This window comes from Podarcis raffonei, chromosome 6, assembly GCF_027172205.1.
Source record: "Podarcis raffonei isolate rPodRaf1 chromosome 6, rPodRaf1.pri, whole genome shotgun sequence".
In the NCBI taxonomy this organism is placed as follows: domain Eukaryota; kingdom Metazoa; phylum Chordata; class Lepidosauria; order Squamata; family Lacertidae; genus Podarcis; species Podarcis raffonei.
This window is the reverse complement of record NC_070607.1, coordinates 40545444-40565421: the sequence shown is the minus strand read 5'-3', so window position 1 is coordinate 40565421 and position 19978 is coordinate 40545444. Positions and strand designations below refer to the sequence as shown.

Sequence of the window (19978 nt, the reverse complement as noted above, 5' to 3'; positions counted from 1 at the left end):
GTCACACTGCTTTCCAATGTCAGAACTAGCTGGGAGCAAAATAACCCTGAGTGGGAGGTTGGGGGAGAATTCCTGGGCAGCAGCAAAGTTAGGTTCTTCTTTCTTGCTCAACGTAAGAAGAGGGCTGTGGGATCAGACCAAAGGCCCATCTAGTCCAGCATTCTGTTCTCAAAGTGGTTGATAGGATGCCCATGGGAAGACCATAGGCAGAACATGAGTGCAGCTCTGTCCTCCAGACGTCTGTATGACTAGGGACATCTCACGGGGTCATGTGAGAATCACCCTGTGTCTTCTTTTTTAAAGTTTCCGTGTCATCTTCTCTGGTTCCTTGTCATTGTCTTGGCAAACTGGCAGCTCCTATTTTTCTAAACACTGGCATGGTGCATAGTTAAAACCCGAAAGGACACTCATGTCTCTACAACCACAGAAAATGCCCCCAAGTACCTTATAAAGGTAAAGGACCACTGACCATTAGGTTCAGCCATGGCCGACTCTGGGGTTGCGGCGCTCATCTTGCTTTATTGGCCAAGGGAGCCGGCGTACAGCTTCCGGGTCATTTGACCAGCATGACTAAGCCGCTTCTGGCGAACCACAGCAGCACATGGAAACGCCGTTTACCTTCCCACCGGAGTGGTGCCTATTTATCTACTTGCACTTTGACGTGCTTTCGAACTGCTAGGTTGGCAGGAGCAGGGACCGAGCAATGGGAGCTCACACCGTCGTGAGGATTCGAACCGCCAAACTTCTGACTGACAAGTCCTAGGCTCTGTGGTTTTACCCACAGCGCCACCCGCGTACCAAGTACCTTATAGATCCACCCAAGTGCTAGTGCAATCACACAGGCGACCGTGTCAACAGAGGGTATACAGATAATAATCCTCCAGCTGGTTTTTTTGCTTTTAATCGTCTTCACGCTGCCCCCACTTTGAGCATTCTAACAGATGTGTGTTGTTTTTGTCTAGGCATGCCTGTTGTCCTGGCCCACGAGGTGGAGTCTGTTTTGACGGGTGCTGCTATTCTCGGAGCCTGTGCTTCTAAAGATTTTGCTTCTCTGCAGGTATGTAATCAGAAGAAGTCTGGATGTGAAAGCTTAAACTCTGCACTTTTCTGCTTGGCCTTGCCTACATTATAATTTAGACTGGGTGGGGAGGAATTGTAGGCTCTGTTCCTCACAAAGCCCAACGCTTTCATCCATAGGTCTATTAACCAGCTTGGCCTGGTTAGGTTAAATAAGAGATGGGTCTCAAACAATTACGTTAGTTTACTACAACTGGGACCTGCAGCAAACTGTCACGGTGTGGAATGCTCCTGTTCAGGACACCAGCCAGCCTATCATGCCCTTTCCATTTCTACTCCATTCCACTTGTCCTCCTCCAAAGGGAAACAGCGTAACAGGATGGTAATGGGTGAATTAAGATGGAATTGGCCCTTTTTGCTGTAAAAATGGTGAGTCTGGCCCCAGGGTATTTGCCCACCCACTCGCTTGAATTTCACACTGCTCTAAAAAAAATTGTTACAGTAAAGTATGCTATCTAATTAGGCAAACCCAGGCTTTAACTAGAACATTAAAACTCCACAGTTGGGTAATTTTGCTGAGGAAGAACTACCTTGAACATCTGGTCTCCATATGGCCGCTTTTCAAAGACTTTGGGAAGCCTTCTTTTTCTTATCTCTTGCCACCATATCTGCGCCACAAGCAATGTTGTAGCAAAGGGGAATGAAAACGATGTGTCTCTTCACTGATGCACACCCACATGTGCAAAACGCCCCGGGGGGGGCAAAATCTCTCCTTCCTTAATCTCTGGATTATCTCTTAGTTTCCGGAGAAGAGAAGAAAATCCTTCCTGAGCAAATGTTTGGCTGTATATTATTCTTTTCATTTCTCCAAGCCTTCCCTTCATGGGAATGCCTTCTCATTCATTTTCTAGAAATGCAATAAAACAGACAGATTGTGACCTGCATAGCACAGTGCAGGTGTCTTGTTGCTCAATAGAAATACTTGACACACCCTGGATGCTGAACACTTTATTCCACCCAGCATGTCAAGGATTGGCAGTTATGTTTTATATAATACTTGGTGAAGAAAGCGCTTTGCAGCCGCATTCCCAAAAACCTTTTCCCAGTTGGTTCTTAAATAAGAGTAGCCTATCCAGTGTTTCGATGACAATAGCTCATATTTTCAGGTGGAGAACGTGGGCTGAGAGTGAGCTGGAATATGAGCAAAAAATTCCCAATTCATTTCTCTACAACTGATGACTGATAATGGGCATTAAATGGCCTGAATTGGTGATCATTCCTCTGTGGCTTCTTTTACCCGACAGCTTGTATACCCGACAGATTGTATACATTTCAGTGGGATCTTCAGAATGGAATTGCATGCTTCAGCTCCACTATGTTTCTTCAAGACTTATCTGTTGCTGCTGCTTGGCTAAGCAGCTCTGGAGGTCTACAATTTCCCTTCTCTTAACTCTTTCCTTGTCCATCATTTTCTTCCTTCAGCTCCTCCCCGCAAGCAGTTGCTTTCCTCCAGCTCAGGTCCCAGGTCCATTTCCGTGATAGAAGCAGACCTGGATCCCTTGCTGGAGGTGGGCAGCAGGGAGAGAGAGTTTGTTGGAGGAGGAAAGCAGTGGGTGAGGCTAAAGATTCAAGCACCATTCTTGTGCCCTTTGCTTATCCACAGGCAGCAGGATTCTGTGGATGTCCTTTGAAGGCACACTGGAAGTGCGGAAATGAACCTGTAGCTCCACCCTCAGTTTAGCTGCCAAAGAGCCAGCTCCGGCTTTTGCAAAGCAATCCACTCCTACAATTCTAATATACAGTATACAAGTGACAATGTCGGGGGAAAGAACAAGACCCTGTCTTATTTGGCAATAGCCCAGTTTTATTCTTCACCGTAACTTTTTTGGACAGAGTTTATATATTTGGGGTTAGGATTATTATTGTTTTATAAAAAAACAAACCATGCCGTTTATTTTTCCACTGTGCATTAAATCACTTCAGTTGCATTTATGCAACCTAATGGCCAGCTTTCTTTTCATCTTGATTTCCTAAAGCGGACTTTACTTACTTAGAATTTAGAGAGCTGTGTACAGGGAAGAAGAGATACTGATAGTAATTTACTGGAATCCTTGAACTTGTTGAGACAGAAAATTAGAGGAAGAGAGCATGGAGTTTGAGCAAGCTGATTGTAGATTGGTAGCGTTCCTTCCAAAGGCTGGTGGAAGTACCAGTCCTGCAGTGATAGAATAGACCTTCCCCTCCCCCCTCACTGTGAACTTTTGGCACGCCTCTTAACAACAACTTAACTATTAAGTCATTAACTGCAGTTCAAAAGAGTTAATTTTAATAATAGTTTTCCCCTCTGGAAAGATGTTTAATGACAATGGCAATTTGGCTAGGCTATAAAGAGGTTTGGATGCGCAGGCAAACAAGTAGATATTGCGCCTTTGTGCTTCAGTATCAGCCAGTGCTATTCGCACAACAGGTTGTGCATACGGAACGTCCCCTGACGGCTGAGTGAGTGGAAGAACCCCTCTCACGGTGGGTGGCTTTCTGCACTGAATTTTCAGCTTCACCAAGCAAGCTGCTGTTTGTTGAAACGCTTCCCAAACTGAGACTTCCCTGCAAATTTAACAGCCTTGTTATCATGAGGATACATGAACCCAAGGCTGCCATTACTTTTCCAGAGTGCCAGGCAGTTCTCCTGATCTGTAGCCACCCCTACTGTTCTTTTCTTTTGTTTGACTGTATACCTTTAAAGAGGAGGAAGAGGTAGGCACCATGTTTTAATAGCTTAGTAGACCACATTGGAAGAACCATAGACACAATTGAAGAACCATAGACACAATTGAATCAGTCCAAGTCTCCTACACTCATCTCATAAAAAACAACAACTAAAAAACTCTTATATAAACCAGGATAAATTCCTAATTAGTTGCTGTAATCATCTTGTGTAAACATAATAATGAAAAAGAAAAGTTAATTAATCATTTTGTTGGCTTGCTGTTAATGCATCTCTTACTGAAAGTCTCCCAGAGTGTCAAGGCGTATCTTAATTTCTATTTCTTTAATCATGGGGCTGTTGTTGGGCAAAGACGAGAGAGATCAGGTTCTGAAAAGTTGTGTTGGCAGGCAGAACTAGGTTAAGATGCCCTAATCACCTTGTTTCATTATTTGCCAAGAACTGGGCTAAGTTCACACTTGCATTGTCAGGCTATAATTTAAAACAGAGTTAACTAAGAACATTTTGGATAAGAACAAGTGTTTTCTTTTTTCCTTAATGCTCTGGATAGATACTCCGGGTTTCTTTTTACTAATTTGGTCAATACCCTTCCCCACAGAAGCAGAAGCCATTCTTTTTACCTACGGACCAAATGGGGAAAGTGAATGCATACATCACAAAAAGCAGCCTCAGTATGGATATAGGGACCATTTTCATAACTTAGTGCAAAACTTAAGATTTCCTAAGTGAGGCCAGCTGACATTGTAATGGCACAAGGTAGAACTAGTGCATCCTTTGCTGGCAGCTATTTTGATGCACCTGTTGGTTTCCATATCAAATTCTTTGTTTTCTGGTTTGTCTGGCAACAGATTTGCCAGGGAGAACTCTTTTCTAATAATAAAGATGAGAAACATTTCTGACAATGATACTAGTTTGTTTCCTGTATTCTACCTAGTCCCTATTGTAAAATGGTTTATTCTTCTGGTAGCTCGCATCTTGACATGATATTAAAGGAATCTCTGCTTCTCTAATTGTTCATCAAGAATCAAGATCTCAAAAGTGCTTGGATTCGCTGCTAGCAGACTCCTCTTAAATTCCTCAAAACTATTGCCTTGACAGGGAACTTTAAAGAAGGTGAGGAAGTAGTATTACTCGTCCTCTTTCCTAGAGGTATCTTAATATAGCTGTTATTTCTTTCAGGGCATTTCTTCAAGAAAATAGAAACTCATAACATGACTTGAGCTCTAAAAGTGACCCCTCTGCAGTATGGTTGTAATACCTGTGTTGGTGCAGCCATTGCAGATTCATCTAATTCAATATTTTTTTATCACACGTGTGCATTTGTACACACATGGATAAGTGTGCTTTGGTTCTGTAAGTGTAATAGTGATACGTGCAGCAAGCAGATGGGATTTATCTGCAGCTCCCCCACTTGTGTATGAAAATGGACATTTCCTTTCATATAACATTGCAGTTTTAGCCATATATATTTCAGCTCTCACATCAGTGTTAATGGGGCTCTGTAGGAGGGTTTTTTGGTTTTTTTTAGGTATATGGTTTTCCTTTGTGCCGGTATTGGATGAGCAATTCCTTGTCTGCTGGAGCAACTGACCTGGAGGCGTGATGGGAGGTCCCTACAATTTACAGATTCAGCATGGCTTTAGGATAGCGTGATGTTCTCACAAGCAGGTTCAGATCATTAGCCTCATGTGCCATTGCTGTTTACCTGACATACGATATGGGTTGACATCTGTTGCCCATCTCTCTTGCTGAGCACTTGCTTTGCTTTACTTACGGCTGTGCTCTGGTAGCTCCACCAGAGAAGAAAGAAAGATATTTTATCCCTGTTCTTCTTGAGCAAAAGCAGTTTGCAGGTCACCCCTAATTTGTTAGGCTCGGCAACATTCTGTCATGCTGGTTTCTCCCCTAAGCAAATGAATCAGGGGCGAAATTTAAAGAACCCTGCCGACACGTCCCCCAGCTCGAAGGCGTTTCCGTCAAAATGCTATGTCATCTATGTTAGGTGCTGTCATGCACTTGATGTATTACCAGATTGGTACGTGCTGTACAGTAGTGTTTTGTTAGTTGTTGCACTGCATGATTTGTAGCCATTTTATACCTATAGCAATTAATAGATAAAAACTTGTCTAAGCAAAAGCTGCAGGCTGTAACAGTGGGTCACAGTTGTCCCGGACTATAAAGTGCAGTGCAACAGTAATCAGTGCCTATAAAGAAGAATTAATTGCATTCACTTCAGCTTGGGCCTTTCCCCCCCTCTACGCATAATTGCCACGGGGATAGTTGGAGAGGGGCTAACCCTGCTTTCCCTGCATGCTGTGAAATGTGCATGGCAATTAGTCCCATTTATGTGAAAGGGACCTTTTCTCTAAGCTTAATTATTGTATGTGTGTGGTCAGTTTTCAGGAGATGGAAACCAGGGAGGGAAGGACTAACCCTACACTGCCATTCTTGCATGCTGCAAACCTGCACATAACCCCCACATGGCACATTTACAGCCAGATTTCTACCTTTTCCTGTAGCCTGATTCAGCTGTAATAGTAAGCTATGGTTTAGTGGTACCTGCACAAGCTTTGGGGTCATATACTCCCCACTGCTCTGGCTCAGTTATATGGCAAACAGAAGCATCTGCTTCCATTGTAAAATAGGGCTGTATCCAAAGCACCAGCCCAGTCTGCAAATAAACTGAAGACGGGGTGTTTCCTCCTGAATTATGTAGCCCTGGTTCACTTTGCCATTTCAGGTTAGGCAGAGGCCCTTAAGGTTAAGGAGTGATTTGAGGTTCCCATTTCTGTCTTTGTATATTACATTGTAATATATAAACCAATAGCCAATGGAAGAACCAACTTCATTTTACTCTGTTTTAAAGTTAAGTTTATCATTACATTTTATGGTATTACACACGAACACAAATAAACACACACATTTATAATAAACACAAACTTAATGCTGCCATTTCAGAGGGCAGTGGTGGTGGGCTCTGACAGACTGCTTCTGCTTCTGCTTCAGTTTAAGGTGCCAATTTAAGCATTAGAGGGGACACATGAGGAAAGGTGAAGGAGTACAGCCCACTGTCCTCAGAGGCGCTGGCATTAAAAAGTAGTTGTAGTTTTTTAAAGGAAAACACAAACTTCTAGTGCCAATTGGCAAAGAGTAGGTTGGGTTCCCACCAGCCAAAATGGCCACTCCCTGTTTTGTTTTTGTTTTTGTTTTGCAGTGAAGGGACAGCTTCAGAGGTAAACTTAGAATTTTTTTACCAGCTCTACTTCTATGCTAATCAAATTTTATCATCACACTCAAACTCTGAAGAACTTGGGTTAGTTTGAATTGTGGTTAGTGAGCAAGTCAGGATCACAACCCGTGGTTTGAACCTGGCTTTCTTAAACTAAACAGAGTTTCCCTGAGTTTGTACATGGTGCGTTTAAATGTGCAAGTGGAAGCTTCCAGTTTCCATTTCGTCACTGTGCCTGAGGTGAGAGGGGAGCACTCGTGCCTTGAGAGTTGCTTCTTGTAAACACTGTACAAAGCCATTGACTAGCATTATGCCTGAAAAGCAACTGTGTGATAAAAGATGTTTGGTGCTGCCTACTCACATGGGGCATGCCAAAGTCTCGGGAATATGGTGAAGCAAACCAGTGGAAACTATTGAAAGTCTTCAAAGTAGATGGTTAAATGTGCAACTGTCATAAAAATTGTATCATTGAAATTACGTTTTTGGTATTGGCAGTTGCAGTTCAGTCTGACTTATCTGCTTGTTATTTCTGGGGTGTTTGGGTTTGTTTGTTTTTAACACAGGCAGATTTTTGAATTTATTACTTACCATTTAATCGTTAAGGATTTTTAAAAAAAAAAACAATGCGCGCACACAATTTATTAGTTACCATTTATAGTTATGGACTGAGCAGGCTATAAAATCATTGGAAAATGCTACAGATATCCATTTACTGCATTTTTTTAACATGTAAGGGTTCAGTAGGGGTTGGAGATCATCCTGTCATTATTGTTATTTAACAATGACAGCCCTGTGCCAGCTGTTTGCTCAGTATTCTGCAAGGCGTAATGGAGGCACATCAATTCCAAGTATATTTTGTTTTATTTGAGCTTACCTTAGAGTTTTGGTTTTTTTTAAATGTGTTTTAATCTTTCCTGGTTTTGAGACAAGGCCCTCTTGGACTCATATGTAGCAACAAGATGCTGACCAGCCAAGTAGCAAAAAAACACATTGCAATCCTAAGCACATTTACTTAAAAGTAATGCTCAGTGTTGCAACAGAATGTCTTTATAAGCGCAGACACTTTAGGTTTTCAGCCTTACTGCTGGTTATATGATGAGTAGGGCACTTGGTTCAACCTGAATCAGAGGTATGTGGACCACAATTGCTATAAAAGCACTCCGAGAGAATTCCCATGCACTTGCAAAGTCCACCTGTCAGACAAAGCGCCTTTTCCCAAATGTGCTAGCTCTACCTATGGAGCAACATTTCAAAGAAAGTACCTTCCACATGAATATCTGTAACACAGTGAGGACTGAATGCATCCATGCCCAGTGCCTGCATTTGCTCTTCCTCTTCTTGACCCTAATGCTTTATTCTTTCACTATTCATCCTGCCTGTGTGGTGTTGTTGAACCCCATGAAAAGTAACTAGCACCCCAATCTGAAACACGGTGCCCTTTGAAATCACATTATATGTTTGCTGCAGGGAACACGGGTGTAACAGCAGGTTTCCTGCAGAAATCACACCCACGAGCCCATGTCTGATAACAGTGACTAGACTAGGGGACATGGGATGCTTAAAGATAAGTGACTACAAGCCTGTATGACAACCACAGTCAGTGGTTTGCTGCATAAGGAAACACTGTTGTAACACTGGCATTTTCCTTTTTTAAAAAATAATTTTTATTTGATTTTACAAACATAAAATTATAACAATACAATCACACATCAACAGTTGAAGATTCCTCCGAGTCTCTGGACTCCCCGCCTTCCCCTCCATGGGTCCTATTGTTAAACCTTTTCTACTGCATCTTTTTCAATAGTCCATGTTTTATATTACTCCATTATCTCCATAATACTTGCTACATTACAAGTGGTATTGCAATCCTGCTAATGTTTTCATCTGCTTACAGTGGTCTCCAAGATAAATTATAATTTTCCCCCATTCTTTGTTGAAGTTTTGTTTCTTCTTGGTTCCTGAGCTTTTCCGTCTATTTTGCCATTTTGGCCTGTCCAACAGTTTGATTTGCCATTCTTCTCTGATAGGGACTTTATCTTCTTTCCATCTTTAACACTGGCATTTTCCATAGCAGTAGGCAGAGCCACGGATTCCACAAAGCCCGTTTAGAAAGGGGTGTTGGGATAAAATAGTTCAAGCATCCTGTTTATGACAGAGGTATGCCTATAAATCTCTCCCTAAAGGAGAGAGTGGAGTTACTGTTAAGACAAAGTACTGTATATAAATCAGTGAAGACCATTGCTCCAGAACATACCAGTTTCCATAATTAGATTAAAATATAATAAATTCCAATAATATGTTATCAGAATATTAAAACAATTGCATGTTTCAAGTATTGTGGGATTAATTGAAGTTATCCAAAATTTGTAAAGTATTGGGATTTATTCTGTATAGAGGCATAATTCCTCCTGAAATACGTTACAGTGAGAACCATTTTTTCAACTACCGAGAAAATAGTGCAATTATAAAAGTGAGGGTAGGGCAGGATAGACGATATTGTTGTTGTTTCATAGCTTCTCCAAGTTAGCTGTCTCTTTTTCAGAGAGTGCCTTCCTTAATTATGTGTGCTGTATTACAGGCAAATTGAATAGTCTGGCCACCCTCCCCTCTAGCTAAGCTGAAGGGAAACTTCAAGACGTATGCTAGAGAGTTGGAAACTCAATCCACCACATTAATTCCCCATCTGGGATTTGAACTCTTGCAATGCCAGTGCAGGAGATCAGAGTGTTCTGTAAGGAAACACAGGCATGTAGAGTCACTGTGCTAGCTGTCTGAAATGCCTGGGTGTGTGTTTTTTTAAATGAATTTTTTTTCAAAGGACACGATGATTACTTCGTCTGGGGATTTGACACCAGCAATTCGAACCACCAGGACATACTTCGGCAAGCCTTCCTCGTAAGGATGTTTGCTACCCCGCACGTACAATTTCTGCTCTTTATCTTGGAAGGTGGCGGTGAAAGTCAGGCTGCAGCTCTAAGCATCCATACACAGAAACATACGCTACTGAAATCACTGAGGCTTCCTTTGGCAGAAACGTGAATGGCTTAGGAGCACACGATTCTGTAACATGTTAAAGCTGAGTAGATGTGGATCAGGTCAGGAGGCCATTGGGAGTACTGCAAATTTCCAATAAAAAGAGACAGAAAATGGTAGTCAATCTGGCACACTCATACTCAGCTAATTCAAAATTTGTGTGCATTGCTCTTTAATGCGCTACTGGGTTACTAATAGCTCAATACATGAACTTCCTCCATTACTATGTATTGGACGTGAGGTGGTTTAGACTCCTGTCATCATTTGATGACCATACTTGTGTGGACTTTAGCTGATATTTGAAGCGTTGTCTCCTCCCAAATGAAACTACCCAGGCATAGAAATCAGCATCATAACCCCTGCTCTAGGCTGCCACACACCTAAAAGCAGATACATGGTCACACAAGACAGGACAGGGCCTTTTGAGTTTGGCACCTAGTCTTTGAAATTCCTCTGAAGAAGTCTGCTTAGCCCCCTCAGCGCTTATTTCTTCCCCTACTAATTTTCTATGGCTATTTTTCACTGGCTCTTATTTCAGTGTGGTTTTTTCATTTAAATAATAACTAGTTATTATTTCTGCTTATGTGAAGTCTGTCTTATTCTGTTGCTTCTCAGTAGGAACACCATGAACCACAAATCCAGAATCTCAGTCAAGAGAGATGTGGTTTCTTCTGCTAGTCAGCAGACCAGATGAGGGATCTGTATATGGTAGTAGATCACCTACTTGGTGAGACAGACATATCTATGGGATTGTTTTGGGTATAGATGACTTTTGGTTTGTTATTAGTTTATTTTACACAATTAATACAAAACAAAGCATATGTATCAAAACATTACAAGAGAGAGAAGAAATATCCCACAAAATTTACAATGTATTAGTTATTTCAAAGATAATTATATACAATATACACAACTGCATAATAAAAAGTGGGTAATACAAATGGTATCTAGTTTATTAGTCTTCCTACTACAAACTTACCATAATCATTTAAACTTAAGGTATTGATTAGAATAGATAGATTTACTCAAAACTGACAATTCAAGAAGGTTATTAACAAGCTGCAATGTGTTCAGAGGAGGGCAACCAATATGAAAAAGGGAACAGTTGATAGAGTTGGGTATGTTTAGCTCAGAAAAGAGGAAACTGAGAAGAGATATGATAGCCATTTTCAAATATCTAAAGGGTTGTCACATGGAAGACGGAGCAAGCTTGTTTTCTCCTGCTCCAGAGACTAGGATCCAAACCAATGGAATTAAGTTACAAGAAAGGAGATTCTGACTAAACATCAGGAAGAACTTTCTGATAGTAAGGGTTGTTCAACAGTAGAACAGACTGATTCGGGAGATGATGGAGTTTTTAAAGCAGAAGTTGGAAGGTCACCTGGCACATAAAGGTAAAGGTACCCCTGCCCGTACGGGCCAGTCGTGTCCGACTCTAGGGTTGTGCGCCCATCTCACTTAAGAGGCCAGGGGCCAGCGCTGTCCGGAGACACTTCCAGGTCACGTGGCCAGCGTGACGAAGCTGCTCTGGTGAGCCGCCACCAGCGCAGCACACGGAAACGCTGTTTACGTTCCCGCTATAAAGCGATACCTATTTATCTACTTGCACTTAGGGGTGCTTTTGAACTGCTAGGTGGGCAGGAGCTGGGACCGAAAGACGGGAGCTCACCCCGCCGCGGGGATTCGAACCGCCGACCATGCGATCGGCAAGCCCTAGGCGCTGAGGTTTTACCCACAGCGCCACCCGCGTCCCCCACCTGGCACATAGAATTTAGTTAAAATTCCTGCATCGCAAGGTGTTGGAGTAGATAAGCCTCAGTGCCCCTTCCAACTCTACAATCCTATGATTCTATGTACTTAGGATTTACATCCATTTGAGTATACTTAAGAGTTGAACCCATTTTATATACAGCTCATTCCTCTGGTATTATAGCTCTGCTCTGACCTCTCAAAAAACAACTTTGCTGGTATTTTACTGAGGACAATACTGGTTGGTTGGTTGGTTGGTTGGTTGGTTGGTTTTTTCCCCTCTGTAGAAATGGCTTTTATTTATTGGCACAACATAGCTTATTATTTGTCTTTTAACTTCTCATAGATTAGGTTACAAGGGGAGGGTGGAGGGAGGAGACGAGAGCTGAGCATTGATGGTAAATGAGATGTGTTAGCCTCTGTGATGGGAGATGTCACTTGGCTTAGGGGAACAGGATGATTAATTGCTCTAAAGAGGCGACATATTCTTGAAGCTCTTCAAAATAATAAAGAACTTGCTATTCATCTTATTTTCAAAACTTGATGCACCGATTTCTCTGTATTTTCGGGAAATGGGGGCTGAGCAATCTATTAATTTCGCAGGAGCTCCACCTGTGGAACAATAATTGAAGTGCAACGCAAAGTTTTAGAAGCAGCTTTTCCAGTTAGCTTTTAAATTGTGGGTATTTGAAAAAGAGGGGGGGACATCTGTGCAGAAGCAAGCAGTAAAGCAAGACAGCAGTCACAACATTTACACAGGAGGTGTAACTTAGGCAGGCTCCATCCACAATATACATTTAAAGCTGTATCATACCACATTAAGCAGTCATGGCTTCCCCCAAAGACTCCTTAGAACGGTAGCTTGTTAAAAGTGCTGAGAGTTGGTCTCCTCACAGAGATACAGTTTCCAGAGTGGTTTAACAATCAGTCCATCTTTCCAGGGAACTCTGGATTGATCTTAGGGGAGGAAACTAAGCTATGTGTAGCACCTGTATTTGATAGGCTTTGGGGCCCTTATGCAAACATGTTTCTGTGGGGAAGGAGGAAGCCAATTTATAATGGGGATGTCCCATTTCCCAGGCATATAAATCAGTATTTCTGTTTCTCTTCCTTTTTGTGCCATGTCTGTAGGGTAGTAAATTATTTTCTGCCTATGAAATGCCGTAGGAGTCAGGTCCTAAATTTTATTCTGGAACCACATGGTGCTTGTGTTTCAGGAGGTGCTCATTCTGTCTTCTACCATATTGCTAGCAGGCAGGCACAGCCTGTAGTAACACTAGTCCTTAGTGAATAAGGTGGTTGTGGCTTCAGACCCTTTCAGAAACGGGCTCTTTGACACACTCTGCATCTGAATTCTACCCCGCACAAAAGGTGATTGAGTTTAGCTCATCGGCAAAAACGTGTTTTAGAGTCGCATAAAGGCATTTTTAGGGCCTTTGGAGAAATTTGAATGCAAGTTTCAGAGGACTACTTCTATACAGGTAAAACATTCCTTTCTCTCTCATCGCATCCCTGGTGCTCACAGTCCTTCCCTTGCCCCGTTGCATCCTTGACTCAATGGAACAAGCATTAGGAACTCTCTTTAGATAAGCTTTTTACAAGGGAAAAAAAGTCCCCCGTTTTGGATTCTTTCATTTCATTCATATCTCGCTATAGTGGCATAGCTGCAGGCTCGGCACTTGGTCCCATTGTTCAGTAGCAAGTGCCAAAAGCAGCCATTGCAGCTGGAGGTGCATTGCAAGTATTGGACAGTGCGCATTTTGCCAGCGCAGCGTAGTAAGAAGTAAGCATGAAAGAAAGAGGTAAACATTGTATTAAAGCCAAGACAGGAAGTTATTTTATTCCTCCCAAAAGCTGAGTGTGCACAAAAGTTCCCACGCTTTTTGAAAGGGTTTGCCTCCTAGGTCCCATTGCCAAGAGTAATTCCTTCCCTTTCATTACGCATTGTGGCTCTTCGTGGTGGTTAAACATGTGGTCCATGGTTCACATGTGCACTTCATGTGCCTGCTCCGAAGCATTTCATCTTCACGTCCCCCCCCCCCCACGACTGTGAGTCTTGGATTGCAGCTTTGTCCTTTTGAAAACTGGGATAAAAAATAAAAGGTTAATGTTCAGGTCCATTTATTTGTTGTGCGGTGCTGAAATATGATACAGTAGAAGATTCCTGTTCCAGACAAATGTATCTACTTACTCATGCTTAAAGCTGTAGTCATCTTTTTCAAAACTCTTTAGAAATATTTCTGCAGGCTGTGTTTTAAGATATGCTTTCACTGGGAAATGTTGTATTAGAAGCCAACTTTAAATGCTGCTATGCATTACCATCAAATCAAATCATCGAGAGACCTTGAAAAGCATCTCCAAGGTCTCGCGAGGCCTCAGAGATACTTTCTGAGAAGTCGCTGGAAGTTGGGTTCTGAGGTCTCGGAAGGCCTCGGACAGCATCTCCGAAGTCTTGCGAGTCCTCAGACATGGCTTCCAGTACTTCCCAAGGCACCAGAAGTTGTGTTGGGGGCCCTGTAGTTTTTTGTGGGTGCTCAGGCACTCAGAGCCCCTATTGTTGGTGCCCCTGCAATGGATCCAAGGCTTTGGTTCATTTATTGGAGGCAAACCTAGAAACACTGAGCCATCCTGTTTGAACCAGAGAATGTTTAACCAGAGCCCAGCAAGTAAATGAAAGAAATATACAACATGCCTCTAGATAACAGTTCGAGAGTGACATGATTTTGTAAAGCATGGCAGTTTTCCTTTAAAAATAGGTTTCTCCTCGGGTAAAATGAAATGCCAGGCAGTTTTGGAGTTCACATATCTCCACAATTTGTTGTATTATTTTGACATACAGGCAAAAACATATACACACTGTAGTTGCATTAGAAGGGTTCACAGATGGTCTCTCAAGATTCTCAAGTCTGGACTCACCATTTGCAATGGCTGTACCATGTTTTTTGTTATTGCCCCAGCTAGTAGCAGCATCCTCCATGCAGGGGTGGACTTTGGTAATATGGTGCCCTGAGTGAGGACGAAATTTGGTAGGCCTCCACCGGAATATTTCTTATTCTCACAATAATTACTTTTGTATTTTTTATTTCATGCATCTTTGACTCAGAGCCCTTTGCAGGGGAACTGCCCACACCACCCTAAATCTAGGCGCTGCTCTACAAGACCCCTAATGTCATTCCTGGGCATTGGAGTGGGGCCAATACAAGAAATATGGTAGAGATTGTTTGGATATAATTCTGAAAGTGGCCATTTTCTAAGAGGTGAGGAAAAGGAAAATGTCTTCTGAGAAATTTCATTTCAGCTCTAATCTGCTTCAAGATACCTGTCATTAACAGAACTAAACTTTAAGACAAATTTACTCAAAAAGCCTCAAGTAAAAAGAAAATACCTCGAAAATGGTACAGGGAAGACAATGAGAACTTGTTTTTTCTTGGATAAATGATCTCTCCTCTCTGTGTGGCTTCAGTTTATTTTCTCAGAAAATACCTTTGAACTAGGGATTAGTTGTGTTTCGTATTCGTTCCATTAAGCCATTTTCACAGTCTGAAATTGCTGCTAATGGGAAGAAACGTGTGGTTTGAAATGTGCAGTGTTGGATCAGCTAACTAGTTTTTGCAAAAGGACAGCTAATAAATTTAAAAAAGAGTAGATGAGAGCTGTGGAGAGAGGTGAAACACCTGTAGAGATAAGAGCTTATGTAAGAAATATTTGTGCAATTTTGGTACCTGTTGCCCTGGCACATCGGCTCTCGATCCATTCCAGTCCGGCTTCCGCGCTGGTCATGGGACCGAGACGGCTCTGGTCGCCCTAACAGATGATCTCCGCAGGCAGCTGGATCGAGGCGGGTCAGGGCTGCTGATTCTTCTAGACCTGTCAGCAGCCTTCGACATGGTCGATCACGAACTCCTAGACCACCGCCTTGCCGACGTGGGGATCCAGGGCACAGTCCTCCAATGGTTGCGCTCGTTTCTCTCTGGTCGGGGACAGAGGGTGGCGCTTGGGGGGGAATTGTCATCGCGCCACTCCTTGGTGTGTGGAGTGCCTCAGGGTGCGATTCTCTCCCCGATGCTTTTTAACATCTTTATGCACCCCCTCGCCCAGCTTGTTCGGAGTTTTGGGCTGGGTTGCCATCAGTATGCCGATGACACCCAACTCTATCTGTTGATGGATGGCCATGCTGACTCGGCCCCAGACGCACTGACCAGATGTTTGGAAGCTGTGGCTGGATGGTTACGTGGGAGCCGGTTGAAGTTAAATCCTTCGAAGACAGAGGTCCTCTGGCTGGGACGGGACGATATGGGATTGAGGGGGCAACTCCCATCTCTTGCGGGGGTGCAGTTAGTGCCAGCACCGTCCGTTAAGAGTTTGGGTGTAATCTTCGATACCTCCCTCTCTATGGAGGCGCAGATTACAGCTATAACAAAGGCGGCATTTTTTCATCTCCGCCAAGCTAAGCAGTTGGCCCCTTATCTCTCTCGCCCTGACCTAGCCACTGTGATCCATGCGACGGTCACCTCCAGACTGGATTATTGTAACTCGCTCTACGTGGGGCTGCCCTTGAGACTGACCCAGAAACTCCAGCGGGTGCAGAATGCCGCGGCGAGACTCCTTATGGGGTCTTCGCTGCGAGACCACATTCATCCGGTGCTATATCAGCTGCACTGGCTCCCGGTGGAGTACAGGATCAGGTTTAAGGTGCTGGTTTTAACCTTTAAAGCCCTATACAGCCTAGGACCCTTGTACCTACGGGACCGCCTCTCCTGGTATGCCCCACAAAGAAACCTACGGTCTGCAAATAAAAACATCCTGAAGGTCCCAGGCTTCAGAGAGGTTAGGCTGGCCTCAACTAGAGCCAGGGCCTTCTCGGCTGCGGCTCCAATCTGGTGGAACGCTCTGTCAGAAGAGACTAGGGCCCTGCGGGACTTGACATCTTTCCGCAGGGCCTGCAAGACAGAGTTGTTCCACCAGGCCTTTGGTCAGGGCGCAGCCTGACTCCCTCCTCTGGCAACCTGCACAGAGTTTTGCTTAATGGTTGCCATTAACTTGATTTTAATTAATTTTATAATGAAATATTTTTAGAATGTTGGTTTATTTGATTGTTTGATTATTTGATTGTTGTTAGCCGCCCTGAGCCCGGCTTCGGCTGGGGAGGGCGGGATATAAATAAAATTTATTATTATTATTATTATTATTATTATTATTATTATTATTATTATTAGTGTGCTTGAATAGGTCCAGATTTTAGCTGAGTTCTATACAAATTCAAAGCCAATTCTGTACACACTTACCTGGGAGGAAGTCCTAGTAAACACCTGTCTAGGCAGAGGTTCTGTTCAAGTCCTTCTGAGGCACTGTCCTCTCAGCTGTAGGATTTGGGGCAACAGTCTTCTTCTGCTTTTTCTTTTTTTGCTCTGGAGGAATCTGAGGGGAAAACTATTCTTAGGCTCTCTTCTCTGGAGGTGTAAGGTTTCCTAATCCCCAGAGCATCTCTAGTCCTGTGCTGTATGAGAACTAGTCAGAGCTCAACACTGGAGGTCTGTGCAAGGGCATTTCTTTCACCCACGCTGCCCCGATACAAATCCAGGGCCCACAGATTACCACCCCTTCTGGGTCAGTGGTATCTCACATAGCTGACTGTTTATTTTCACCATGGCCCGGGGTCTGACTGCAGAGCCGGTCAGCAAGTGCTCCTCATCAGCAGTTATGAGTGGTTGGATCTTTGATAAGCAAGCAATCTCAAATGTTGTAAATGACAATCAAGCAGATCTGATACTTGCCCTATTCAGCAGGCAGGCCCCACAGCCTTTTCATGTTGAGGGAGGGGGACTGAAGATTGTAAGCATATTTAGCCAAGTGTTCTTCAGTCCCCCTCATGGCTGGGAACCCTACATGATCATGGGAAACATGAGCATCCCATCAGAACATTCTACAAGATGTTGGAAGAGTGGGGCATGGCCCCTCCACCAGTAGAATTTAAAAACGCCTCATTAGGGCTACTGTGTCAAAAATATTTCGAGACTCTTTCAGAAATGAAGCCTAGGCTAAAAGGGTTTGGGTTTTAGCTATTGATGCTAGCTCTTTTCGATCTCAGAAGATTGTGAAATCTGATTATTTAGTTTTATTTACACAATGTGGAACTGAAAGCTATTGGAATACTGAAAAGCACAGTAAAATGTAAACAGATACCCATGCAGGCAAAGCTTACAAAAACAGAAGAGGTGAATTTTCTGCTAATACATCCTCTCCAACGTGGGCCATGATTTATTGTCTCACGGATGACAGATTGGGGGAAGGTCACATCTTGGAAAAACAATTGTCCATGAGGAGGTGCATAAATTTTATTTTCTCAAATGGTTGAGTTCAGCTCTATAATCTTTGGAATGTTCAAAATGCATTCCAGTTCCCACAGCAGCACCTGCAGAAAGCTTTGTGTTCTCTTTATGGATAGGCTTAATATAGGCACGTTTTATAGCTGCCTATATTAGCAGTGTGGAATGCATGTGGTAAACAGTCATGGTAAGCTCACTAGAATTGGATTGATGAAATGGAGATAAATAACAAACTCAGCATTCATTTCATATATCTGTAAGGAAAATCTCCAGAAAATGTCCTTCTGTCACTAGAGAGAATATAGATTAAAGGATTTTTCATCCTCAAATTATGCAGATATTTGACAAGTAAGAACAAAAAGCCTGGTAGGCCTTAAAAGTAGTAGTAGTTGTTGTTGTTCGTTTGGCACCCTTAGGCACCCTAGTAGGGAAGTGGCATCAAAATATATAAAATAAACTATCATTCTTACCTTTCCTTCCTTGGAGGTTTTTAAGCAGAGGTTGGATGGCCATTTGTCATGGATACTTTAGCTGAGATTCCTGCGTTGCAGGGGTTGGACTAGATGATCCTTGGGGTTCCTTCCAGCTCTATAATTCTATGATTCTATACCTTCTTACCTTCCTTAATTACTTTCCAGAGTTATATTATCAATTGACCTTCTGACAAGAGGTCATGCCAAAGGATGCTGTTGCATATCTCTTTTTCACGGCTGACCACATCCTTGAGTCTGATTTCAGACAACCACCATCTAGTGTCTGTTGAACCCATCTTTTGCTTCACTGATTTGTCCTCTGCCACCTCATCATCCTACCTGAATTTGAAAAGGGCTGGAGACCACAGTGGCATTTCATTGCCAGAAATACAGTACTATTCTCAAAAATGGATGGTGGATCTTCTCCTGTGCTTGTTGTTCCATCCTAGGTTTAGGACCACATTGAAGAAAGCAATGATTTGCTGGGTGGGGTGGGGAGAATATATGCTACTCTTTAAATAGATAGTATGTAGCCTCTCCTTCTTCCTCAGTTGACTTTATTTCTCCCATAAACATCTACCAAAGGCATAACTTACCATTTCTTTCCTCTACAGGACTTACAAAAATGGTACTGGTGAGGCATGATTGCTCTCGGTGGAGGAGATTACTGTGTTAGCAACATAGGAAGGTGCCTTCTACCAAAACGTACCAATGGTCCATCTAGCTCACTATTGTTTACACAAGGGATGGATAACTTGTGGACTCCAATTTCCATGAGCAACAGCCCCAAATGACCAATGGTCAAGCGTTATGGAAACTAGTCTAACAGCATCTCTTGGCCTCTGGTTGGCCACTCCTTGCCTACATTGCCGATCAGCAGATCTCCAGGGTTTTAGACAGAAGCTTTTCCAAGTCCTACCTGGAAATGCCGGGGATTGAACCCAGGACCTCCTGCATGCAAAGCACATGTTCTGCCAGTGAGCTACGGCTCTTCCTCCTTGATTTGTTATTCATTGTCTTTATCAGCATGAATCTTAGAGTCTCTGGATGCTTGTGAAAGATCAGAATTCTCTCCTGTTCAGCCCCATTCCACCTCCCACCAGATAAATTTCGCAACATAAGCTATCAGCCAGCTTAAGTCTAATTTGTTTTTGGTCGTGTCATATCTAAAGCAAATTTGAAAAGTTCTTTGGGGTGCTTTCCTAATTCTCATGTAAGCTCCTCTTACTGCTTTTTAATCTTTCATATGTGCTTGTTTACAGTAATTTTTTTAAAAAAATCAGAAAAAGTCCATGCTTTTTGTCAGAGGTTTCCAACATGGTGCCTGTGGGCACAGCTGTTCCCTTGAGGTCTTCCCTTGATTTCCCACAAAGCCACTGAACCCATCCCCCAACCCAATTCATTGTCCCTCGCTCGCTCCATGAGC

At 42.9% G+C, this 19978-nt stretch overlaps 1 protein-coding gene across 8 annotated transcripts in view; it reads left to right on the top strand.

Annotated features, from left to right (window-relative positions):
* The window catches only part of FGGY (FGGY carbohydrate kinase domain containing), a 152902-nt gene that overhangs the window by 116086 nt on the left and 16838 nt on the right, over positions 1 to 19978 (top strand). For 7 of the 8 annotated variants that reach the window (XM_053392261.1, XM_053392262.1, XM_053392263.1 and 4 more), the window contains one exon: positions 963 to 1057. The exons of the other annotated variant lie outside the window; for it this stretch is intronic. In XM_053392261.1, coding sequence (XP_053248236.1) covers positions 963 to 1057 — 95 coding nt within the window. The remainder of the gene's footprint in view (positions 1 to 962; positions 1058 to 19978) is intronic. 8 annotated transcript variants of the gene reach the window in all.